Source organism: Panulirus ornatus, chromosome 3 (genome assembly GCF_036320965.1).
Source record: "Panulirus ornatus isolate Po-2019 chromosome 3, ASM3632096v1, whole genome shotgun sequence".
In the NCBI taxonomy this organism is placed as follows: domain Eukaryota; kingdom Metazoa; phylum Arthropoda; class Malacostraca; order Decapoda; family Palinuridae; genus Panulirus; species Panulirus ornatus.
This window is the reverse complement of record NC_092226.1, coordinates 11385657-11412979: the sequence shown is the minus strand read 5'-3', so window position 1 is coordinate 11412979 and position 27323 is coordinate 11385657. Positions and strand designations below refer to the sequence as shown.

The window sequence follows — 27323 nt, the reverse complement described above, 5'->3', positions numbered from 1 at the left end:
GAGGAAAGTGATTGGTTCTCAGTGAATGTAGGTTTGCGGCAGGGGTGTGTGATGTCTCCATGGTTGTTTAATTTGTTTATGGATGGGGTTGTTAGGGAGGTGAATGCAAGAGTTTTGGAAAGAGGGGCAAGTATGAAGTCTGTTGGGGATGAGAGAGCTTGGGAAGAGTCAGTTGTTGTTCGCTGATGATACAGCGCTGGTGGCTGATTCATGTGAGAAACTGCAGAAGCTGGTGACTGAGTTTGGTAAAGTGTGTGAAAGAAGAAAGTTAAGAGTAAATGTGAATAAGAGCAAGGTTATTAGGTACAGTAGGGTTGAGGGTCAAGTCAATTGGGAGGTGAGTTTGAATGGAGAAAAACTGGAGGAAGTGAAGTGTTTTAGATATCTGGGAGTGGATCTGGCAGCGGATGGAACCATGGAAGCGGAAGTGGATCATAGGGTGGGGGAGGGGGCGAAAATTCTGGGAGCCTTGAAGAATGTGTGGAAGTCGAGAACATTATCTCGGAAAGCAAAAATGGGTATGTTTGAAGGAATAGTGGTTCCAACAATGTTGTATGGTTGCGAGGCGTGGGCTATGGATAGAGTGGTGCGCAGGAGGATGGATGTGCTGGAAATGAGATGTTTGAGGACAATGTGTGGTGTGAGGTGGTTTGATCGAGTAAGTAACGTAAGGGTAAGAGAGATGTGTGGAAATAAAAAGAGCGTGGTTGAGAGAGCAGAAGAGGGTGTTTTGAAATGGTTTGGGCACATGGAGAGAATGAGTGAGGAAAGATTGACCAAGAGGATATATGTGTCGGAGGTGGAGGGAATGAGGAGAAGTGGGAGACCAAATTGGAGGTGGAAAGATGGAGTGAAGAAGATTTTGTGTGATCGGGGCCTGAACATGCAGGAGGGTGAAAGGAGGGCAAGGAATAGAGTGAATTGGAGCGATGTGGTATACCGGGGTTGACGTGCTGCCGGTGGATTGAATCAGGGCATGTGAAGCGTCTGGGGTAAACCATGGAAAGCTGTGTAGGTATGTATATTTGCGTGTGTGGACGTATGTATATACATGTGTATGGGGGTGGGTTGGGCCATTTCTTTCGTCTGTTTCCTTGCACTACCTCGCAAACGAGGGAGACAGCGGCAAAAAAAAAAAAAAAAAAAAAAAACGCTTCTCTACTTCAAAACATCACGGAAATATCTCGTAATATTTCTCCAGGCCGACACATACCCAATGAATAAAAAGAAATCACAGAATCTTCTAAATGAGTAACCATTGATTATATATGTACAAATCTTATTGTCCCCCAACATACATCTGTACCCCAGATTCGAATTCAGCATAAGAAATACTTCTTACACTGAGGTTTTCAAGGAAATCTGTACTCTCACAAAAATAGCAAAAATTGCAGGTAATCGCACAGGGATATCTTTTTAGCCCAAGACCCTTTTCATTCTAAAACACAATTTGAACACAATGAAACGCTTCTATACTTGAAAAAAAAAAGACAGAAAACGTCTCAAAATCGTTCTCCAAGCTGACTGATACCCAATGAATACGAACCGAATAATTCAGTTCCATTTCCATTATTCCAGTTTTAATGTTTTGTTGGCAACCTAGAACAATACTCATGATTTCATTTTGCATGACACATGCTTCAATGATCTTTCTTTGTACAAGTAAATGTGCTGCATAGTCAAATATTGAACAAATGATGCGAATACAAGCAATACTTAGAACAGGAATACATATTCAATATCCCTTCCATGTCAGAGATTTTGAAGAACTTAGACGCTCTATATCATGCCTAGTGTAATATATTTCACTCATCCTTCATTTCGTTGTGTGTGCAATCATATATTTTCTGATAAGTGAAGGGAATATTACAAATTGGGTGCATATGTTGTACATACACTTGTGGATGCGTGAATGTAACATATATACTATGAAAGTTACAGTGGGTAAAAGAATACCTGAATGTGTTATGTGTGTCTGGTCGGCAGGTATGTTATCCGTTGCGAGTACCTGAGTAGTGTGTGTACGTATATACCAGTGTGATGATTCCTTGGTGCGCCTGCGCGGACGCGCGCCGGTTGGAGGTATTTAAGGCTGGGCGGTGATTCCGGACGGGTAGTTGCTCTCTGGGTGTGTGTGTATTTGTCACTACCATGCTGCTGTACAAGGTAGTGTCGGGAGGGCGGGGAAGTAGGAGAGGGTGGGTGCACCTCTAGTCTTTTGGTGAGGGAGGACCATCCCACTGCGGGTGGGGATGGTGAAAGGAGTTACCATGGCTATACAGTGGTGACTAGGATGGGTAGGATGTCTGGAATTGAACCACGCACAGTACACGCGCCCATGAATGGACCAGTAAGGAGCACAGAGTCTTAAGAAAAAAAAAAAAAGATGAAGAAATGTTGAGATGAGAGTGAATGTTGCTAACCTTACCGTTTTGTAAAATTAAGAAATCATACACACACACATTTATATATATATATATATATATATATATATATATATATATATATATATATATATATATATATATATATATATATATATAAGCGCACTTTCATACAACATATAAACCTCCAAAAGCCAGGATCGATCTCGGGACTCCTGCTTGGCAGGCGGGAGAGCTATGTGAGCTGTGTGAGCTTAATGGGGAAATGACCAGTGTAGACCCCGTTACTCACCAACGTGAGACGAAGGGTATTCCAAGTACATAATATTCGAATAGTCTTGTCCCTATTAGGGGCGATCATATCCAAACGGTAGCGCTACAGCCTGCCACGCAGGAGTACCGGGTTCGATCCTGGCTGTTGGAGATTTGTAATATATATATATATATATATATCATCCGGTAGAGGGGGTAGTGAGTGGTGGGATGAAGAAGTGAGATTATTAGTGGTGAAAGAGAAGTGAGAGGCGTTTGGACGGTTTTTGCAGGGAAGTAGTGCGAGTGACTGGGAGATGTGTAAAAGTAGGAGGCAGGAGGTCGGGAGAGGGGTGAAAGAGGTGAAAAAGAGGGCAAATGGGAGTTGGGATGAGAGAGTATCATTGAATTTTGGTGAGAATAAAAGGATGTTTTGGAAGGAGGTAAATAAAGTGCGTAAGACAGAGCAAATGGGAACTTCGGTGGAGGGGGTGGGGCTTATGGAGAGGTAATAACAAGTAATGGTGATGTGAGGAGATGGAATGAGTATGTTGAAGGTTTGTTGAATGTGTTAGATGATAGAGTGGCATATATAAGGTGTTTTGGTCGAGGTGGTGTGCGAAGTGAGAGGGTTAGGGAGAATGATTTGGTAAGCAGAGAAGAGGTAGTGAAAGCTTTGCGGAAGTTGAAAGCCGGCAAGGCAGCGGGTTTGGATGGTATTGCAGTGGAATTTATTCAAAAAAGGGGGTGACTGTGTTGTTGACTGGTTGGTGAGGCTATTTAATGTATGTATGGCTCATGGTGAAGTGCCTGAGGATTGGCGGAATGCACGCATAGTGCCGTTGTACTGGGGCAAAGGGGATAAAGGTGATTGTTCAAATTACAGAGGTATGAGTTTGTTGAGTATTCCTGGGAAATTGTATGGGAGGGTATTGACTGAAAGGGTGAAGGCATATACAGAGCATCAGATTGGGGAAGAGCAGTGTGGTTTCAGAAGTGGTAGAGGAGGTGTGGTTCAGGTGTTTGCTTTGATGAATGTATGTGAGAAATACTTAGAAAAACAAATGGATTTGTGTGTGGCATATATGGATCTGGAGAGGACATGTGATAGAGTTGGTAGAGATGCTCTGTGGAAGGTATTAAGAGTATATGGTGTGGGAGGCAAGTTGCTGGAAGCAGTGAAAAGTTTTTTATGGAGGATGTGGGGCATGTGTACGAGTGGGAAGAGAGGAAAGTGATTGGTTTTCAGTGAATGTCGGTTTGCGGCAGGGGTGCATGATGTCTCCATGGTAGTTTAATTTGTTTATGGATGGGGTTGTTAGGGATGTGAATGCAAGAGTTTTGGAGAGAGGGGCAAGTATGCAGTCTGTTGTGGATGAGAGGGCTTGGGAAGTGAGTCAGTTGCTGCTTGCTGATGATACAGCGCTGGTGGCTGATTCGGATGAGAAACTGCAGAAGCTGGTGACTGAGTTTGGTAAAGCGTGTGAAAGAAGAAAGCTGAGAGTAAATGTGAATAACAGCAAGGTTATTAGGTACAGTAGGGTCGAGGGACAAGTCAATTGGGAGGCAAGTTTGAATGGAGAAAAACTGGAGGAAGTAAAGTGTTTTAGATATCTGGGAGTAGATTTGGCAGCGGATGGAACCATGGAAGCGGAAGTGAGTCACAGGGTGGGGGAGGGGGCAAAAGTTCCGGGAGCGTTGAAAAATGTGTCGAAGGCGAGAACGTTATCTCGGAAGGCAAAAATGGGTATGTCTGAAGGTATAGTGGTTCCAACAATGTTATATGGTTGCGAGGCGTGGTCTATATATAGGGTTGTGCGGAGGAGGGTGGATGTGTTGGAAATGAGATGTTTGAGGACAATGTGTGGTGTGAGGTGGTTTGATCGAGTAAGTAATGAAAGGGTGAGACAATGTGTGGTGATAAAAAGAGTGTGGTGAGAGAGCAGGGGAGGGTGTATTGAAATGGTTTGGTCACATGGAGGGAGGGAGAGGAAAGATTGACAAAGGGGATGTACGTGTAGGAGGTGGAGGGAACGAGAAGTGGGAGACCAAATTGGAGGTGCAGGGATGGAGAGAGAGATTTTGAGTGATCGGGGCCTGAACATGCAGGAGGGTGAAAGGCGTGCAAGAAATAAAGTGAATTGGAACGATGTGGTATACCGGGGTCGACTTGCTGTCAATGGATTGAACCAGGGCATGTGAAGCGTCTGGGGTAAACCATGAAAAGTTTTGTGGGGCCTGGATGTGGAAAGGGAGATGTGGTTTCGGTGCATTGAACATAGCAGCTAGAGACTGAGTGTGAACGAATGTGGTCTTCGTTATCTTTTCCTAGCGCTACATCGCGCGCGTGGGGGGAGAGGGAATTGTCATTTCGTACGTGGCGGGGTGGCGACGGGAATGTTTATCAAGGCAGGCAAGTATGAATATGCATAATATATATATATATATATATATATATATATATATATATATATATATATATATATATATATATATATATGTGCGTGTGTGGACGTGTATGTATATACATATGTATGTGGATGGGTTGGGCCATTCTCTCGTCTGTTTGCGCTACCTCGCTAACGCGGGAGACAGCGACAAAGAATAATAAATATAAAAATAAACAAATTATCCGTTATAATGTGGAAAACAGGACTGTATGGAAACAAGCGGGTTAGAGCCGAGGCATACCTTAGCGATAGACTTTTGAACATCTTTGTTAGAGCAGGACACTTTATGACCCATTAATTACTAATGGAATGCATTGTGTTTAGCTCCAATGATTTGTTCTCATTTTGATCATCTGATATTTTCTGTCTCCTCCGTGAGAGTGTCCTGTAGCCTGTCTCATCTTTCTACAGAGGTAATGGGTTCATTTTCCAATACGTCATTCAAATAAACTGGTGAAACTAGGTTTCTGCTTCTTCCAGGGTTTCTTTAGGTCTTCCCAGTTTCCCAGTGTAGGCACTTAGGACTTCACTGTCTTCTGTAATATTATATTCACTACCAAGATCTTTATCATACTCACGTCTCAGTATTCGTGTTGCTCTTCAACCTTAACCACTTTTTTTTTAATGTATCCTTGGTGTAAAAATCATGAGTTACGGCGTTTATTCATATCTTTTTCTTTTAATGGATTCAAGTGTTCCATCTGTACTCCATGGTTTAGGGTCTACGCATTTTTATTTTAGAAACATGTGTCTCCAGTCCATCTCAATAATTTTCTTTAGAATTTATCCGAGGACTCTCGGCCCGGGTTACACTCAGGCCTCTCCACTGGTGATACATTAAGAATTAACTGACCACTAAAGCTACACTGAGAGATTTGGGTAACCCTGAAGGCTTCCTACTGGGAACCACTATGTAGGCTCCCCACTGGAACTATACAGAGGACTCATTAGGGTTATCCCGAAGACTCCCTACTGGGATTATGTAGGCTCCCCAGTGGGACTATACTGAGGACTCCCCAGTGGGGCTACACTGAGGAATGGATAATCTATATATTGCGAAACTGTCTTGAATAACATTGTGCTCCAAACAATTTGTCTGATAATGCAACATCCAGACGTGAACTGTGTAAATATGCATTATTTAGTATAAGGTATCTCCACGCAACGAGTCCGGTGATAAAGCGTCCAGCAAGTGATGCCTGGTAGGCGGCTAGACACAGCTGGGTGGAGAGCCTAGCCTAATGGTGAACAGCCATGCAGGCGACACGAGTCTCTCGCACAACTTCCCCGCTTATTACATTACGTAACGTTCATGTCTTTCCCACCAAGCCTCATGGGTTGAGGCAACGTTTTCCACTCACCGTGAAACTGACTGTAAGTGGCAAAACCATTCCCAGTTCTAGCCATCGGTCAGTGCGTCGCCAGTAATTATATTGTTAGTGTCTCAAGCGATCATCGCCTGGCCACCATGCAAGAAATTCTCTCAGGCTGATGTTGATTGTGTACTCGTTGTATCACTCTCTGATCTAAATTACCCAAAGTGTTTTCACGTCACGAAATATAAGGAAACCAGAGGACGGTTATATTTCCACGAAGATAGATAGGGTAGTGCATCTGCAACAAGTGTTTATACCACGATAACAGGTCCACTCCAGCATTTCCCTGAGCATAGCCGGACAACAAAAACAATACCTCATGCTCGTGCGGCTTCTTTAACAGATGTATTCCCATCTCTGGCCAGGTGCTCCCTGGCATCTGCTGTATTCCCATCCCTGCCCAGGTGTGTCTCACAATCATGTACCACCAGACCCTCTGGCTGCCCGGTGTAAGTACCAGCAGACCTGCTGATGTAGGTACCATCTGCCCTGCTGGGTGGCTGGTGTAGGTACCATCTGCCCTGCTGGATGGCTAGTGTAGGTACAATCTGTCCTGCTTAGTGTCTGGCGTAGGTACCCATCTGTACTGCTGGGTGGTTGGTGTGAACAGGACGGGTGAACCCTTCAGCATGACGATACACAATACTTGCTGATGTCGGTCTGGCCTTTGACACGACTCTCAAGTGTATCATTATCCGTGTTATTCAACCAAAAAGGACGCCATTCCTGTTTGTGTCTCCTGCTGCACACCTTACATGTTTTAAACCTCCATCAGTGGGGCTTAGAGCACTATCTGAGTAGCGCCGGAACTCCGGACTGTTAGGAGGGCTCCAGCCATACGACTGATCCAATGTCCATTCTTCTCCTATACAGGCAACATGCACCTGGTAGGCCAGTCCACCTGGCGCCAATAACCAGCAAAAGCTTTCCACAGAGACAGGGCTGGGGACCGGGATGGAATGTAGAGGGAGGGACAGGGCTGGGAACCGGGATGGAGTGTAGAGGGACAGGGCTGGGAACCGGGATGGAGTGTAGAGGGATGAGGTGAAATCCTAAATAAGGAAAATGGAGGAGTCCACGAGGAAAAAAATGCTGTACTAAATGCTGTAGGAAAAGTAAGTCAGATAATGGCAGAGAAAGAAGGACTGAGAGAGAAATTTGGATGAACGTGTCAGATTGTGAACAAGTGCCACTAGGAAATGAATGAATAATTATACAAGATCAGTTAAAGAATAGAATGAAAATTCTGGAAAATACTCAGAATAATGAAAAAGGGGTAAAAAGATGTGGTTCGGAGGGCGGATAAACTTTAAAGTGATACTGTGCACCTGGAGTAGTCAATAATCATCTTTGAAAGCAAAGTAAAAGCTAAGTAAAGTTTTGAAGTGAATGCGATAAGACAGAGGAGTAATCTGATAAGGATCTAACTGATGAAATAGTAGTTGAGGAGCCAGCAGAGTAGATAAGGGTGTTATAAATTCCAGAGATTTAGAAAGTATGGAGAAGAAAGAAACACGAGGTCTCAAAGCAAAACTGAAGTAGTTAATTTGAAATCATAGGGAATACCAAAAAATTGGCAATGATTTCAAACTCGAGTAAAAAAGATCGAGAAATACAAAGAAAAGAATTGATATAAGTAATGGAAGAAAACGATGAAATATCAGATGCAAAGGCTAAGGATTTTTTCTTTTTTTTAATTTAGAGTTCTGGGTTGTAAGGGAAAAGGTAGAACATCAGCTGAACCAAGTCAAACATCATATATAATGATCGAGAGGACAACAGTGAAAACAGTGCAAAGAAGAAATGGCTTTATAGAGGTTATCATACACAAAATGTAGATTGAATTGGATTATAAAATCTAGGCTTATAAGCCAAGCACTGGGGCATCTAAGACTATTCAGCGCTCTTTTTATACAGTTTAGAATATTCTATCAGAAATTCATTTGAGCTCAAAGAAATGACCAGCTTGAGTTTTGATAGACCAAGAAAGGAAGAACGAAAAGTATAGGAGAGAAAAGAGCCTACATGTGTTCGTCTTGAGACCTAGCTCAAGCTTGACCTTTGCAGCTTGGTTAAACCTACCAGGGGAAGGAAAATCCCCACTGCCATAGCTCAAGCCATCACTGCTCCACACAAACCCCACCACATGTTTACCAAATGGCGTCCTAGCTTCGTCTCTTCGATGTATATCAACTGACTTATATTTCTCTCTTGTGTCTCCCCTGATGATGTGATTATTACACGAAAGTGCACTTGGGAACTTTTCGTGTTTCATTTTCCCCGTGGACTCATAGGAATATCTTGATCACGCGCAAAATTGTGATCCTTTCCAATATATATATATATATATATATATATATATATATATGTATATATATATATATATATATATATATATATATATATATATATATATATATATATATATATATATAAACAACTGAGATACGTCATCCTCTAAAAGCTTTCTACCGATGGTGACAAAATGTTATCAAACTCATATGATCAGGAAACTGAATGACAATGAAAATGGGTTTTCCTTACATCTGGGTTTTGACGTTTTACTGAAGAACTTATAAAGTGAGGCTTCATATAGTGATTTCCACTTTATTTGCAACTTTCTCTTTCAAGTGGACACTTTACAACTTGTGTGTATCATTACTATCAGGGCGAGACAAAGTTCCCTAGACATCAGTATGAACCAAACGATTCTAAGTATTAACAATTTCTTATATTTCATTGGTTCTCGGGTACTCCCGTACAAAAACATCAAAACAATGCCGCCATCGTTGGAAGTTTTCTCGTACAGTTGCGAAATGTAGACTTACTGTCTTCACAGAGAAAGCAATGCTGTGATTCTTTTTTTTTTTTCAGATGAGCGATTGTCTTAAACGATCATGAAAAACCCATTTGTTGATTGTGTTACAGCTGTTCACTCAACGTCAACGTTCAACAACAAATTTCAACATAAGAACTGAGGTGTGGTTGCGGGCCTCTCCCTCACGGGGACCGTTCGCTGGGAATGGAGGTCTTAAAGTTCCCGGGAAGATAATTATGGCTGACCAACTCGCACTTTTACTTAATTGCCCCGGGAGCTGTGAGCTGAGGCTCCTGATCATTAACCATGAAGAGATGATATTTTCTCGATGTTTTGCAACAGGCCCGTGGAGAAAGAGGTTCATCCTTAACTAAATGTTGGGTAGGTGAACACGAGACTCCTTAGTGACAGTGGTCCGCTGCCTGACGTACGGTGTAAGATGCTCAGAGACTTTTACATGAAACAATTTTGTCTCTCAAATATTGTTTCACGGTAGTCTTAAGGCAACACGCACGAGAACATGCACAGTCAAACACACGAGCACATATGGAGAGAAAGGAATGTGAGGAGTTATTTTTCATTCCATCGTGGACCATAAGCCCCTTTGATATTTTCCATTAGAATAGAGTAATAATGAAACGTCAGTCTTAAAATATAATAGAAAGACCTTTGAGATATCATTATGTAAGGGCAAGGTTTAGGCTGACAGTGGCGCCATCCATCGCTGAATTGGAATTGGGTCCGCTATTGTACATGGATTCTGTGAACAATCCTCTAGAACTGAAGACAGCTCTATTTGCATATGTCTGCTAAGAAACTTGTAACTAACATTATTGATAAAGCTAAGTCTGGTGAAAAAAAAAAACCACTCGAGCGAGAAGGTACGATTCAAACATCTTTAAAACCAGGGCCTCTGAGAGGAATTTTATCAGGGGGTACAAATTTTCTTTCAGGCTCTTTTCCCATCTCCATTAATCATCCTGTTTTATCCTCTACAGTTTTATGCCATGAGCTGTAAGGCCAAGAAGGGAATTAAAAATGAGAGACGGATGGAATGCGAGTCTTCAATAAGTGCAAACTTTTTCTGAGATTCCTAGTAAATTCCCGGGCCCCCTTTTGGACTCCCGGGCTCAGATAGGATGTACCCCCTGCACTCCCCTCTCATTGTCCGTGGATAAAACGACGTGACCTTTGACGTGATACTGACGGGTCATGTCAGATGTCACGTCATTGTACTTGAGGTTTTTTTCTGGATAGCTCATAGGTCGTGGAATCAGCTGCAGCAGTAGCCAGTCAGGCATATGGCTGGCGAGATTTTTCCCGCAAATGAATGAAAAGTAAGATTGTAACGCCTCCACTACTCTTGGCGAGGACGTTAGACCGGCCAGTGTGCACTGCATCCTTCCTGGTCTCGGTTGTTTGTGAAGGAATGAAGATTAGAATATATGAAAGTGAGCACCACCAACGAAACAAGGATGGCTGTGGAGCAGAGGATGTGGGATACGGAGACGAGATGGATCAGGAAGGAAGTGATTTTGTTGATGACTGCATTGTCGTACCGCAGTACGACACGGGCCCTTGCTTGTAGGCCGGCCCGTGCTGTGCGCCCGACTGGATGAACTGGCTTCGTGTTACTGTGTAAAAAGGGAGGAAGCAGACAGGACCAGAGATGAGTTGTGGTTGTGGCGGTATTCAAATAACTCTTTATACAGACTGTCAATATTGTATGCTCTGTCTCTCCTCTGTCTCAATTTCTTCTTAGGGGCTCGCTTAAATCCACAATGATTAAGAACTGGGAACCAATCAGATGTATGAACTGGTAAGCTAATTACCTTTTGATCTGTTTGATTGGTATTACAACCATTCACTGTATAGGAAAAAATGTATAGGCAGTTAAGAAGTGATTACATTTTTCAACACGACACATCGGCTAGACTAGCGAGACATGCGAGAACACTGGACCAGCGCGAGACATGGGAGGACATTGGATCAGCGAGACTTATTGTAAGAACCCTGGTTAACAATGGGTAACAAGTGGAGAAATATTTCTGCAGCAACAGAATCATCGACAAGAATAAATTACGTGAGAGGCACATCTTAACCGACTCAACAGAAAAAATATGTTAAGATCATCTGATGTTAAGGCCGGAGATGGAATTAGAATATTGTACGAATAAAGTGCACACACACACACACACACACACACACACACACACACGCACACACACACACACACACGCACAAAGAGATCACCTAGTAACATAAACAGAAGCCCACAGTAGCATATCAATACACAACAGAATAGTGTACAAATACACCATTGTGCGTATAAGGCTAATGAAACAAAAGAGAACTTCAAGAATGGAGTTCCACGAGTGTAGAACTCTCTCCCGCGCTGCAACAAACACATGACTACACAAGCACGAATTATGTACACACATACACGACGCAGGGCCGTCATAATGAGCCATGGTCAGTGGTGGGTAGCGGGAGGACTGATCGACAACCTACGGCTGCTGATGCCAACGGACGACATTACCTGGACGTGTGACTTGGACGACAGATGGCTGGTCGCTCTGCAAGGTCGTCCGCTCAGCTTTCGTTTTACATACACACACAAACACACACACACATATATTCCTATGAGTCCACGGGGAAAATTGTGATCCTTTCCAAATATATATATATATATATATATATATATATATATATATATATATATATATATATTATCCCTGGTATAGGGAAGAAAGAAAACTTCCCACGTATTCCCTGAGTGTCGTAGAAGGATATATATATATATATATATATATATATATATATATATATATATATATATATATATATATATATATATATATATATTATCCCTGGTATAGGGAAGAAAGAAAACTTCCCACGTATTCCCTGAGTGTCGTAGAAGGCGACTAAAAGGGGTGGGAGTGAGGGGCTGGAAATCCTCCCCTCCAGTTTTTACCTGTCCGAAAGAAGGAACAGAGAAGGGGGCCAAGTGAGGATATTCCCTCTAATTCTCAGTCCTATGTTCTTAACGCTACCTCGCTAACGCGGGAAATGGCGAATATGTATGAATATATATATATATATATATATATATATATATATATATATATATATATATATATATATAGGCAAAGCAAACTTTAGTATGTTATACCCTTACAGAAATACAGAAATAAACCACTGAAATGCAAAACAATACCATCTACCACCATTCTAAGACTCATTTCAATATATGGATCAAAGGCAGTCAAATACAGCCACATCAAGTTCGCAGGTCCAGGCTGCCGAAATGCGAGCACTGACGCTAACCAGAGAACTTACAAGAACGGCCAAGATGAGATACACCAAGATAAGAGTGGATTTGAATGTTGCATCGCTGAACGGAACAAACTCAGGCGGTTTGACGGTGCACAAACGATGGCTCGATATATGCCGAGAAGCAGTGAAACTGGGGAAGTCGTGCAGCCGGACGTCCCAGAATGAGATGGAGTAATGGCGTCAAGAATTCGCTCATTGTAAGAGGGAAGACACTGAAAGAAGTTGAAGAGAAGAGCACTAGGATAGAAACGGGTGGAGAGTGAATGGAATGCGGGTGACAGATAGACAATGAAGCTACCTGGCGTGTGGCGAAGAGATGCGTGACATACCAATGAGTGTGGGAGGATTGAAATTTTTAAGGGTTTAAGCAAACGAGTGTACAATATATATCATATATATATATATATATATATATATATATATATATATATATATATATATATATATATATATATATTAGATAAAAAAAACAATTTCTACCGAAGTAAACAGTTAACATTGTGAACTGAACAATAGTCAAAATCAAGTAAGATGTTGATTTGTGTGTGACTACTATTTGGGATTTCTGTTTACGTTGCTGGTTATGGGTTATGGTTTTTACGTTCGCGTTGCCCAGTGTGTGTGTGTGTGTGTGTGTGTGTGTGTGTGTGTGTGCCAGGGATCCTGGACACATTTGTGCCCGACATAAAATGATTCATAAGAAGGTTGGAGAATGTGTTGACCAACAGTGGTGATAGTGTTGCGGCCTGGCCACGGTAATTAGCGTAGGTTGTGATGTGTTGCAAGAGTCGGAGTGTTACCACCAGCACCCCACTCCCCCCTACACCCTTCCAAGGGTTCTACTGGTGGCGGTGGGGGGCTCATGGTCGGGTTAGCCTTTAATTATGCCTGGACTCGGCTCTCATCAGCACTGATTTAATGTCAGCTCAACAAGTTCTTGCCAGAACTGACTCAGCCATCGTCAGCACCGGCTTAAGCCTTGATTCAACCGTCGTCAGCACAGGAAACAGACGAAAAGATTGGCCCAACCTACCCACATACACATGTATATCTGACTCCAACAATCACTGGGATCATTCTTAGGTTTCACTTTACGAAAATACTGGTCAGACTAATAAAATGTGGTGTGAGGTGACTAATGTGAAAGACATATACACCTGAAAAGGTGTTTCGGAATTAATATAGGTTACTTTTGTAGCTTATGGGTCAACACAGTGCTAACCGTGAAAGTAAATGAAGCAGTGCTGGTGCCACTTAACTGAAGCAATGACAAGACCACCTAACTGAAGGAGTGACTGTATATTTTGCCTGAAAGTGACGGTAGCACTGAAACTTAATAGTGACTGTGCAACGTAACTGAAGCGGTAACCATCCTACTCGATAACTGTGTCAGGTCCAGTAGCACTTAACTGAAGCAGTGACGGCGCTACTTAACTGAAGCAGTGACAGCAAACTTAATAGCCGAGACAGTGACATAACACAACTGACGTAGTGACGGTGCTACTTAACCGAAGCAATGATACTGACACTTAATAACAGAAATAGAGAGAACCATATAGTTGATACTGACACTTAATAGAGAGAACTATATAGTAACTACAGCAGAGACAGTACCACTCGATATCTCAAGCAATGACAGTATCACTTAGCAATTGCAATAACATTGTTATATAGTGATTGAAGTAGCGACATAGCAGCTGCAGTAATAGTGCTATTTAGTGACTGAAACAGAGACCGTACCACATAGCAATTGTAGTGACAGTGGTTTTAGTAACTGAAACGGTGACAATAGCACTGAGCAACTACATTAATAGTGCCTACATTAATAGTGCCATATAGCAATTGCAGTAACAGTGCTATTTAGTGACAGAAGCAGTGGCAGTACCACAAAACAATTATAATCACAGTGCTATCTGATGACTGAAACAGCGACTGTACCACTTAATAGTTGCAGAGATAGTTCGGATTATTGGATTACATAAATTTAGGCTTATAAGCCAAGCACTGGGGCATCCAAGACTATTCAGCGCTCTTAATACAGTTTAGAATATTCTATCTTAGAAATTCATTTGAGCTCAAAGAAATGACCAGCTTGAGTTTTGATAGACCAAGAAGGAAGAACGAAAAGTATAGGAGAGAAAAGAGCCTACATGTGTTCGTCTTGAGACCTAGCTCAAGCTTGACCTTTGCAGCTTGGTTAAACCTACCAGGGGAAGGAAAATCCCCGTTGCCATAGCTCAAGCCATCACTGCTCCACACAGACCCCACCACCGCGTTAAGGTCCATGAAGCTCGGAGGGTTGCAGTGAAAGTGCTACTTAAGGACTTAACAGAGACAGTTCTACTTCGTAATTGCAGTGATAGTACTATTTGATTTCATGCCGTGCAGGATCACCTGGTGATTACAATGACAGGGCTATCTAATCACTGGAGCAGTGATAGTTCCACTTAGTAATTGCAGTTGCTATCAAAAGACTGAAGCAGTGACAGTGCCACTCAATTGCAGTGACAGTGCTATTTAATGACTGAAGCAGTAACGCTTAGTGATTGCAGTGACAGAGCCACTAAATGACTGCAGTGACAGTACCACAATAAAGAAGTACAATCAGTTTCACGTCAGCAATAAGACGTCAGATGAACCAGAAGGGTTTTAGTCTTAACGGGTGGAGCAGGTCATGAGCGAGGAGAACTTCGGGACGAAAGTGGAGGTGTGTGAAGCGGGCTTCGACGACAGGGGTGAGGTGCTGGAGGAGGGTAAGTGTGCGCGTGCCGGCTGGATCTCGAAGTCGTTGCTATGTATATAGATGACGCCGTTCTGTTTGCAGAGTCAGAACATTTGGATAGAAGGACTGTAGAAAGAGGTAGTTGCGAGGAGGAGCTAGAAAAGTTCTTGTTTTCTGACAATTTTTGTGTCATGACAGCCTGTATGGTGGAGAACTGACAAGCTGCTGTGCTCAAGTATTCGGAATGATGATCACTAAAGACGGAAAGTGGAGAAGCTTAATGCTGAGAGCATAGTTATGCTAGGTAGGGTGAAAAGTTGGAAATGCACCAAGGACTTTGGTGACTGGGAAGACGATAATGTCAATTGTACAAAAAACTTTCAAGTTAGAGTGCTTGGCTCGGTCAATTTCTATGGAATATGGGTGAAAGATGAGAACAGTAGAAAGGGACAGCCTTTCCAGTATAGTAAGAAGAAGGGACACTGAAATCATGAATCAAGACGTAAGGGAACAGAAAGGCTCATGAAGGAGAGCGTGCAGGGATGGTTTGGCCGTGCATGACGCATGGTGAAGGACAGACTGATGATGAGTGACAATAGAATGGTCGACGGTGCAGTGAGAGGCACCCCATGACAGAGCTCTCACTAGAGATGCAGCGAGTGAACCGGTCAGGACAAGGTGTCTCGCATATGAGGGTCTGTGACGAATGTCTGTCGAGTGCGTGTAGCAAAGACCTTCCTTGTGTTGGGCTGAACGGAGACGCAGAATGTGCAAAGTTGATTATACAATGCTGGAGACTCAGGCAAGGCTTAGCTGTCTGTAGCACACTACCAGTTCGTTAGTTGTACGTGAGGGATTATGTTCATAAAGAGAGGGACAGTACGCACTCGATCCATCCAGTGTAAACGGCAACGGAGTTAGGAATGAAAGAGAGGAGGAAGGAGATAAAGGGGTCGCAAGAGAGATCAGAATGAAGGACTCTCGAAGGAGTCAACAAAAGTTTAAAGTGTAGCACGACATTGGTTCCACAGCTCACAGAGAACTGAGTGACTGACCGAAACTTTGTATGACAAGGCGGCGCTGTGGCTCCACAGGTGCTTAAACTTTACGTTGTTGAGGCTGTGCGAGGGGTGGTGGTTGACACTGAAGGTTATGGTTGGTTGTTAGGGCCGCTGCACAGATGATATCAATGGGTTCACTCATTACTGAAGGCGTCTGGGGGTAGGTATAAGAAAATAAAAGTTCAGAAAGTAAAAGGCAGACGGCTGTGGGCGAGAAAAGGAAGTTAGTAGGGTGAAATATAAAGAGAAGACAAAGTATACAAGATTTTAAACAGCTGGTCCCATGGGCGTCTGGAGGTGAGGGACAGAGTGTGAACAATGAGAAAATAACGTACCTACAGCAACGAGCCTGCAGCAAGTCTTATCCATTTCTCCAGAATGTTAAACCCATTAAATCCTACGACGGTAAGCTTCACGCGTCTCACACCCATGGCCTCTATCGCCATCACTTTCAACACCCGTTCCAATGATGTGGGTTTGCCTCTCCCCCTCCTGGGAAAAATTCCTGAGGAGGCCCATGGCCGGCCGGCTCTTACAGCAGAGACTGGATAATGGAAGACGACACGACACAATTACTTGTACAGTGGACGAATTCCAGAGGTCTGATGAAAGTGGTAAAAGTGAGAAATATGTTGATCACCAAGTGTGGCATAGTTTGCTAGACCCTAGCATAATGTGGGTCAGCAGTTAAGGGAATGACGTCTCCAGTGCCAGAGGCCCAGATGGATTTTGTAAGCGACTGTGGGATTACGAGAGTCAACACTGTGATGAATGAGGAAATGACAAGCATGGAGCGTCAACACTGTGGTATGACTGGAGAGATGAGGCAAGAAAACTATGCGAACAATAAATGAAGCGTTACTTCCAGACAGCATTACTCTGAACTGTGAACTGAGGGGGAACACACAGGCGTTTGTTGGCAGGAGGGAAGTGACATGAAACTGTCACTAACAGCATTGTAGTCACATCGCAAACTATGAGTTTACTGGACCTGAGTTCGAGTCCCGGATCGAGCAGGGGGTTCACAGCCAACCCAACTGGCAACACTTCCCATGTGAGGTTGGTGGATGATGGATGATGGCCAAGCTGGCGTGAGGTCTGGAGACACCCTCAGCTCGTCCTTCTGCTGCTGCTATTGTTCATCCCAGCCTTCTAGCTGTTGATCCTGAGGGTTTTGATTCACTGGTTGCCCATGAGGTCCAGGCACAACACAAGTCATTGCTGCATGGCTTGTCTATCCATCTATACAACTGCCCCAGGATCCATATCTTCTATAAAGAATCCTGGTGTTCCCCAGGATCTTTCCAGAGGCTTCCTCGGCCCAAGGCTGCGCGACCTCCAGTTGAGAGATGATCGATTCTTTTGGAGTTAAAAGCTCTTGGTCGAGAGTGCACTTCCAGTGATGTAGCCTCACAAAAGGTGACTTTTTGACGCGAGATGTAACCTCATGCAGGCGGACTCCGTTTACATGCACACACACACACACACACACACACACACACACAATATAAGAAGGAACAGAGAAGGGGCCCAGTGAGGATATTCCCTCAAAGGCCCAGTCTTTTGTTCTTAACGCTACCTCGCTGACGCGGGAAATGGCAAATATTATGAAAGGAAATATATATATATATATATATATATATATATATATATATATATATATATATATATATATATATATATATATATAGTTTTTCATACATGTCGCTATTTGCTGCGTTAGCGTCTAGAGTACATGACCTATCCTTGAGGATAACTCCTTACTTGATCCCGTTTGCTCTGTTCTTTCTTTTGGCAAGTAATACAGGAGGGAATGTTGAAGTTTTCGTTTAAGAGAAAACGACATGGGATGTGGATGATAAAATAATGTTTGGGAAGGAAGTTAATAGTGTGAGAAAATCATGAGAACAAATAGGAACATCGGTGAAAGGGGAAAATTGGGTCGTGATAACTAACAGGCAGTGATGAAGTGAGGCGGATATCGAGTGAGTACTTTGAAGGACTGTTGAATGTGTTTGATGATAAGGCGGCAGATTTAGGGTGCTTGGGTCGTGGTGATGTGTGAAATGAAAGAGTCACGACAACTGGGTTTGTCATAAGAGAAGTGCTGAAAGCCTTGCGTGAGATGAAATGTGGCCAGGGAGCTAGAATGGATGGTACTACAGTTGAATTTCTTAAAAAGGGGATGACTGTGTTGTTGATTGGTTAGCTAGGATTTTCAGCGTACGTATGGTTTCATGGTAAAGTACTAAAGGATTGGGGGAATGGATGTACAGTGCCATTTTATACAAGGAAGGAGGGCAAAGGTGAGTGTTCGAATTACAGGGGTATAGGTTTGTCGAGTGAAGTACCTGACGACTTGCATGGGAGGGTGGTGAATGAGAGAGGTGGTGACATGCACAGAAAATCAGAGAGGAGGAAAATTTGGTTTTGGGAGTGATAGAGGATGTGTGAATTGGGTGTTTGCTTTGAAGGAATGTGAGAAATACTCAGAGAATTTCTATGTGGCATTTATGGGTATGAATAGGGCTAATAGAGATGTATTTTGTAAGGTGTTACGAATATCCGGTGTAGAAGGAAAGCTATCAGAAGCTGTAAGAAATATTCATCAAGAGAGTATGGCATTTGTGCGAGTAGGTAAAGAGGAGGAGGAGTAATTTCAGGTGAAGGTTGGTCTACGACAGGAGTGTGTGTGATGCCGCCCTGGCTATTTGATTTCTTTATGGGTGGGATGGTGAGGGACGTAAATACAAGGGTCTCGGAGAAAGGAGCAGGTATGCAGTCTGTTGCGGGTAAGGGGACCGAAGTAAGTCAGCTGCTCTTTGCTGATGAAACGGCACTGGTGGCAGAAGTTGGTGTCTGAGTCTGGGAGAGTGTGTGAAAGGAGAAAGTTGAGAATAAATGTGATTAAACGTAAGGTTATTAGGTTATGCAGTGCAGGGAGATGAGGTTAGCCGAGGTGTAAGTTTAAATGGAGAAAAATTGGAGGACGTGAAATGTTTTAAATACCTGGGAGTGAACATGACAGCGAATGGAATCATGGAAGCGGAAGCGAGTCATAGGGTGGGTGAAGGTATGAGGTTCTGGAAGCACTGAACAATGTGGAAAGAGAAGTTACAAAGGAATACAAAGGAATTCAAATAACAGACAACTGGGTCCTTTCGAGGCTGTTTGTGATAGTAGAAGATATCAGAAACTCACAGAGTTGTGCTGTAAAAGTTAAAAAGCATGCAGATGATTCAAAAAGAATTATCTGCAAATCGTCATTTTGACTAGGGAGGCGCAAATAATGAAAGTTGTGGACTTGATGCGAAATATTCAGCAAGTCTATTCTTAATCGTATCTATGGTAATGCTTTCAACAAGTGTACTTGGCAGTTCGTTCCATATGTTAACAATCCTGTTGAAGAAAAAGTAATTCGCTTGTTCGAGGCAAATCATTTACCCACGAGGTTGTATCCATTACCAAGAGTAAAATCAGACGAATCAAGTCTTGGGTAATTTGACAGATCAAAATCATAATAGCCATTGATCATTTTGAATGATTGCATCAGATCACCGCTTAACCTTCTCTTTTCTGATCTAAACAGATTTAAGTCATATAATCTCATCTCGGAGGATTTGTTTCTCAGTCTGGTAATCATCTTGGAAGCTCGACTTTGTACTCTCTCCATTCTGTCTGTCTTTTTTTTCTAGGCAGGGTGACCAAAACTGAACACAATATTCAAGATGGAGATGAACCAATGAACTGTAAAGAGTAAAGATGATTTGCCTGGACTTAAATTCGAAGGCTATACCTAAAAAACCAAGGATTTTGTTCGCTCTTTTCACTGTTTCTGTATCCTGTTTACTTGGGCGTAGGTCACGAAAGATTATTACACCCAAGTCTTTCCTCATTCGTCTTTTTCAGTTCAACAGAATTCATACTGTAGCGATGCTGTATGAATGCGAGAGATGGGCTATAGATGAGAATGCACGAAAGAGGGTGAATGTGTTGGAAATGAAATGTTTGAGGACAATAAGTGGTGTGAGAACAGTTGATCGAATGAGTAATGATTAGGGTAAGGGAGATGTGAGGTAATGATGAGAGTGTGGTTGAGAGAGGTGAAGAGAGTGTGATTAAAGTTTGGATATATGGAGAGAATGAATGGGGAGAGGTTGACAAAAAGATATATGTGTCGGAGGTGGAGGGAACAAGGAGAAGCGGGAGATCAAATTGGAGGTGGAAGGATGGATTGAAAAAGATTTTGAGCAATCGGGGCCTGAACATGCAGGAGGGTGAGAGGCATGCTAGGAATAGAATGAATTGGAATGATGTGGTATACCGGGGCCGACATGATGTTAATGGACTGAACCAGGGCATGTGAAACGTCTGGGGTAAACAATAGAAACGCCTGTGGGGCCTGGAAGTGGGAAAAGAAGCTGTGGTTTTGGGGCATTATTCATAACAGCTAAAGCCTGAGTGTGAGCGAACGTGGCCAATTTTTGTCTGTTTTCCTGGCGCTACCTCGCTGGCGCAGGGGTAGCGATGCTTTTTCTTGTGGGACGGGATGGCGCCGGAATGGATGAAGGCAAGCAAGTACGAATATGTACATGTGTAAATATGTATCTGACTGTGTATGCGTATATGCATGTATATGAGTGGATGGGTTTTTCTTTGTCTGTTTCCTGGTGCTACCTCGCTGGCGCGGGAAACGGCGATCATGTGTGTGTGTGTGTGTGTGTATATATATATGCGAAAAATTGCTTCAAAGTAACGTTTTCCCTGAGTTATACGTGGGTGTACCGTCTTCCTCAGGTCAAGAACAGCAACACATACGAGGTGATTAAGTCATTGGTCCAGTGACGTAATGAGCGGCGCTTGACAGGCCGACCCTCCCCCCGGGGGTAAGGATGGGCAACATATCCTCCCCCCTCCCCCAGCCCTTCCTTCACTCGCACCGCAGCCGACTGATGCCTTCCTGTCGTTTGATTCATAATTATGTCATCACAGAGCTTTCGCAGTCGGCGCTGCATTTTCTTAAACGGTACATTTCACAAAGTTACCATCAGCGTTGTTGCAACGTGAATGGCAGATTGCCGCGAGATACCCGAGCTAGATAGCTTCAGGTCTGCCGGACTGGGTCACGACAGCTTGCAACTGCAGTATTGGTCCTGTTATGATGCGACAGCCAGGTAACAGAGGGCATGGCTGTAGCAATAGCCCTTCTGCTGTTTCCAGTTTTAGAAACTAGTTAACGAGGCTAGTGACACGTGTGAACTAAATTTTGGGGTTACATTTCGGCTGCTAAATTTTCAACACACTTCCTTGGTCTAATATCGTAGTTGGAGAAAGTTATCTTATTTCTCATTTTATTTAGTATTAGGAAATACTTCAACATAGCTCACAAACATAAGAAAGACACAAGACGCGATTTGCAAGAGAATGAACACATTTCTGTAACAGTCTGGTTGTAAGATTTAGATCCAACCATTGGTTTTCAACCGTTCGTTCTTGTAAACAGACCAGATATATTTGCCTTGAGTTCTCGTAACTTCCACGCTCACTCTACATATCCTGCAGGGTCCCTAGCCAGTGCTTGCAGACGAAGGACTATGAAGGACAATATTTCGGGCCATTCCTCCTCTACAGCCTGCGTCTCTGTTTTCGCCATCTTATTATACACATTGCAATCCTTGGTACCACCTGTCTAGCGGGTGATACCAACACGTAAGGTTGGACAAGAGAATATACTGTTATTCTTTTTACATTTCGCACTTCTGGGGAAAATGAAAGTAAGAGTCAGTCAACCAGTTGGCTACTCCCAGAAGCGCTGCCTGACGTAATATATCGGTTCAAGTGGTTACCCACAGGAGCATTGTTGTGGTATGTAGTAGATCAGCTGGTTACCCTCCCAGACGCACTACTGTCGTAAATCAGTTGGTTACCTACAGTTGGCACTATCATGTGGATAAAGGGATGATCCTCTCCTACTGATGATTATCTCGTCTAAATTTAACCTAATACACTGTAGCGTAAGTGCTGATGACACAATTTTCCTGTTTAACAATGCACTTTGGAAGTTGGCATCTCCAACCTTATTTCAAATGTCTCTTTCATCACTGTTCGTCGCTACACCCAGGTAACACATGTATTCTTGACTCTTTCCATCGACTTAAGTCATTGTTTCACTTGTATGACTGACAAGCTGATAAACATATGTACTCTGTAAATGTTTTGAGGGTAGCTGATGGATTTCGTTTAACGTAGACACATACCTTTAGGTACAGAAAAAAGTAAGCCATTAGGAAATAGTGAAGAAAATGAAAAGACAAAAAAGAAAAATATAATGAGGTTACAGAAGGGGATTTGGGAAGGCGTGGCTAGTTACTATGTTGTAAGGCACGCGCACGCATGCGAGCGAATGGCTTGACAGCGGCGTCAGCTGGCGGACGACAGGTTTTGCCCAAGGACGCTGACCCTCATAATTTCCTCATTGTTCTTCAAGGAGCAAGGTAATCATCACCTTGGACGACTTCGTCACCATTATTATCAATCTGAATGTACTGATGAGTTAGGGTTTCATTTTTCTCTCTGTGCAGGTGGTGGCGACTGTGTTGGTGGTGTGGGCGCGCGGTCCAGGCGCAGCAGCTACGGACTCGGACGAAGGAGAGAGGGAGGCGAGAGAAACGCTCCCTCTCGGGTATGACCACGGCGAGGAGTTCGAAGCATATGGTATTCCTCTACTGAATAAGGTAAACCTATCACATATATTCACCAGTCCATTGAATAATACTTTGTGACGCTTATTTTGTAGTCGTAGCGAGTCCGTAACAGCCGCCTGCTGACAAATTTCAGAATGTCAGCTTCTGCATTAGGCTTCCGTAAATACAGTAAGCCATGGCAAGCCAGCATACTAGATGTATCCTCCTGGGCCTAGCTAGGCCTATAGGGTCATTCTTGGGCGTCTTTTCCCCATCAGCAGAACAATGTTGCAATCTTGCAAATGCTGAGTACCAAATGCACCGATCTATGTAACATTTGAAAATTAAACTTGGATAAGATCTTCCTCTCTTCAGTATATACAGCATAAAGCTTTTTTTTTCATCCCCACATACTAAGTTAACATTTGCAACTGAAAAATTATTTTCTTTTCGTCCCAAATGCCTTTACACTCGAAAATTTATCGGAGACTGGGACATTATTATTTCTGTCGTAAAAATCTTTAGCGAGGAAATAATCGCACGTCCAGATATGTTGATTTCAAGATCGTTTTCACTCTCAAGATCCAAGAAAATTAGACCACAGATCTAGCTTAGAATTCATCAAATCTTAAACCAACACTGGGAAGGTTAAGCTTGGTCAGGCATGCAAGGTACCAAACATTGATATCCTTAAACATCATTTGGTTGTATATGAGAAATGCCCACGCAGCGTTGCTCACTTCTTTCGAAATGAAGTGGATAGGCTTTGTGAGTAAGCATTACCCGTAAGACATACGATAAAACTAAGAAACTTGGGAAAAGAACGAGATCCTCTTCATCTGTTAGTCTAGTGAGGTTTTCCAGACGTTATTCATCTTTAAACTGCTAAGAGATTTCCAGTCGAGATAATCAGCTAACTTGACTTGGCAGTGAAGCATCGACAAAAGACTCACGGAAAGCTAGTGTTTACATCTCGCATTATCTTAAGACTTGAAAGTAAAGTAACAGACTTTACAGTTCAGTTAAAAGATTACACACGTTTGACACGATGAATTAGGGTGTAACGTATTTACTCTTCCCATCTATTAATGATAAAAATGTATTTCCAGAATCTGACAATTCATGAATTATGAAGATAAATGTATGAACATTCTAGAATTATAAGCAGTCCGTTGAAATCTACATTTCACTTATAAGTAATAATACGTAATCAGTGCACTAACTTTTGTCATTTTCACAGAAACACGTGAGCTACGACTTCGCATACAGCGTGCGTGACGACGATACGGGCGCCGCCTATAGCCATGAGGAGGAACGTCAGGGCGACACGACTCGAGGTGAATACCGGGTGTCTCTTCCCGACGGCAGGATCCAGATCGTCACATATGTTGCTGATGAAAACGGGTATCGGGCCAAAGTGTCCTACGAGCCGTCTAACATTGTGCCGGTCGTACATCATAAACCCAAGTATGCACCTAGGGCTGGCGGCCCACCTCCCCGTCCACCTCCTGCATACAGAGCGCGGCGCCCACGCCCACGGCCACGCCAGCGACCGCGACCAACCACGCTCCACCCACCTCATGGGCATCCTGAAGTTTTATATCATCCAGAACCGACAAAGGCTCCTTACCATCCACTGCCGATAAAGGCTCCCTACCTCCCAGAGCCAACTAAGGCTCCTCACCATCCAAAGCCAACGAAAACTCCCTACCTCCCAGAGCCAAAGAAGGCACCCTACCACCCGGAGCCAACGAAAGCTCCCTATCATCCAGAGCCACCAAAGGCTCCCTACCTCCCAGAACCAACGAAAGCTCCCTACCATCCGGAGCCAACGAAGGCTCCCTACCTCCCAAAACCAACAAAAGCTCCCTACCATCCGGAGCCAACGAAGGCTCCCTACCACCCGGAGCCAACAAAGGCACCCTACCACCCAGAGCCAACAAAGGCTCCTTACCTCCCAGAGCCAACGAAAGCTCCCTACCATCCAGAGCCAACAAAGGCTTCCTACCTCCCACGGCCAACGTCGGTTCCTTATCTTCTGACACCAGCGAAGGCACCCTACCTTCCGGCACCCAAGAAGTCTACCTATTTCCCAATTCCAACAGACACTCCCTACCTCCCAGTACCAACGAAGTCTCCGTACTTACCAGTGTCCACAGCTGGTCCCTACAGGCCGCTGCCGACAGGCTACCCTTACCCTGGCCACCCTATACCACCACACTATCCTCTCCCGCCCAAGGTTCCCTTCCATCCAACACTTCTACCACACTCCCCCGTACCATCCACCCCTCGGAGCTATCACCTCTCGGATCCAACACATATAACGACCTATAAGCCAGTCCACAAAAGCACCCCTGCCCCCCATGTGACACTACGACCAATATTTTACCCCAAGGCCTCCTCCACGACCAGTAGTTCCGTCCCTCCTCCTACCACCATCGCAGCCACCCCAACCCCAGCAGTTACCTCCTCGGCCTACAAAAAGCCAACCACAATAGTTCCCTTAAAACTTCATGAAATCACAAGCCATAAGCCGAAGACCACCCCTGCCACCGTCATCACTCTCACTCCAAAGGAAACGGAAGACAAAGTTACGACTTATAAACCCATTTCTCTTCCCACCACCCCAGCCACCCCCGTCCCTACACCCCCAACCCCATCTCCTTCCCCACCTCTACCACCCTCCCCCACCCCATACCCGTCCCCGAAACCTTACACGCCATCGCCCTACCCATATCCAGGACCCTACACTCCCTCGCCCTACCCATCCCCGAGGCCTAACTCACCCTCGCCCTACCCATCGCCGAGGCCTAACTCCCCCTCGCCCTACCCATCACCCAGACCTTACTCATCCTCTTCCTACCCATCCCCGAAGCCTCATGCTCCCTCGCCTTACCCATCCCAGAGACCTTACACACCAACGCCACCCCCTTACCCAGTGCGGACTCCGCTCCCCTACTCAAGAGCAGAGTTAGCACCACCCTTCGGAGGCCCTTCACCCCGCCCTTATATCCCTTACCTGCCACCCTTCTTCGGCCCCCAGTATGGCCCGCACTTCCCAGGGCCCTCTTATCCACCTAAAATCAGGGGATACCCACCCCCGTCAGGTTTCTCTTCTCAACCTTCCCATCTCACCACCCCCAAGCCTGCCCCGTAGCTCCGCTGGGGATCCACACGCCCCCCAAGGGCCTCGTCCAAACTCTCCCAGGAGACAAGACCTGCGCGGGAGGGGCCAGACCCTGCCTATGAGACGAAGCTACAGTAGATCTCGCTCAGGATACGAAGCTAGATCCTTCTCTGGGGACGAGGCTAGATCCTACTCATGGGACGAGGCTAGATCCTGCCCTGTACAAGGATCGTGTGGGTGACGCCAGGGAGCACAGTATTAGCCCCGGTCAGATATCTAGTCTCTTGTCTTGTCTCAAGTCCATAAATATATATCTTAAATTAAGTTCTTATGTATTCAGTATCTTGATATAAAGTATGACCTCTTGCTCTTTATTAATTTTCCCTTTTTCCATATCTCATACTCTTGTCATTTCGTGTTTCCTTAAACATGGTACATATCATCGACTTAATTTCTGCGCCAAGGACCTTGTCCTACGCGTATATTTTGTCCCCTAAGTTTTTTGTGTAATCGCGTAACATCTTTTATGTCCATCAACTTACGTTCCTGTATGTGCTGTGCGTTCTGAGTCTCATAAAGGAAAAATTAAGAAAAAAACTACAGCAACAGACCACAGGTTCCTATCAGCAATGTCTGTGATGGTGGAAGATATCAGAACATAGAAGTTAGTGCTGGTAAGATCTTGTATGGAAGCGCCAAATAATGTAAGTCGCGGACTTGAAGCAAAATATTTGAAAAATCTTTTCTTAAGAGTATCTACAATGTTGATTTCAACTACTTTTATTAATAAACCATTCCATATGTTAACTATCTTTATGAAGAAAAGATACTTTGCCTCGTTCAAGCCTCTGGTCATTCTAAATACCAGCTTTCAAATCGCCATTTAACCTCCTTTTTGTGAACTAAACAAGTTCGAATCGTCTGGCCAACTCCCTTTTTGACTTGTTTCTCAGTCCGGAAATCATCTTTGTTGCTCGGTGCTACTCCCTGTCCATTCTCCCTGTGTATTTTTTTTTTTTTATTCCAGTGCGAAAACTGAACATAGTATTCAAAAGTCCAACAGATTGTTTGCGTCAACTGGACGCTCAGTTTCTGTTGCAGCCTTATTTCC

The 27323-nt window shown here is 43.8% G+C and overlaps 2 protein-coding genes across 2 annotated transcripts in view; one reads left to right on the top strand and one right to left on the bottom strand.

Annotated features, from left to right (window-relative positions):
* Positions 1-27323, bottom strand: part of LOC139760426 (uncharacterized) — a 135278-nt gene that overhangs the window by 106261 nt on the left and 1694 nt on the right. The gene's annotated exons all lie outside the window — the stretch shown is intronic.
* Positions 2132-26572, top strand: LOC139759695 (uncharacterized). Its single transcript, XM_071682101.1, has 3 exons — positions 2132-2166; positions 22984-23136; positions 24326-26572. Exons 1-3 carry the CDS (start codon positions 2152-2154, stop codon positions 26240-26242), a joined length of 2085 nt encoding a protein of 694 aa, XP_071538202.1. The 5' UTR covers positions 2132-2151; the 3' UTR covers positions 26243-26572.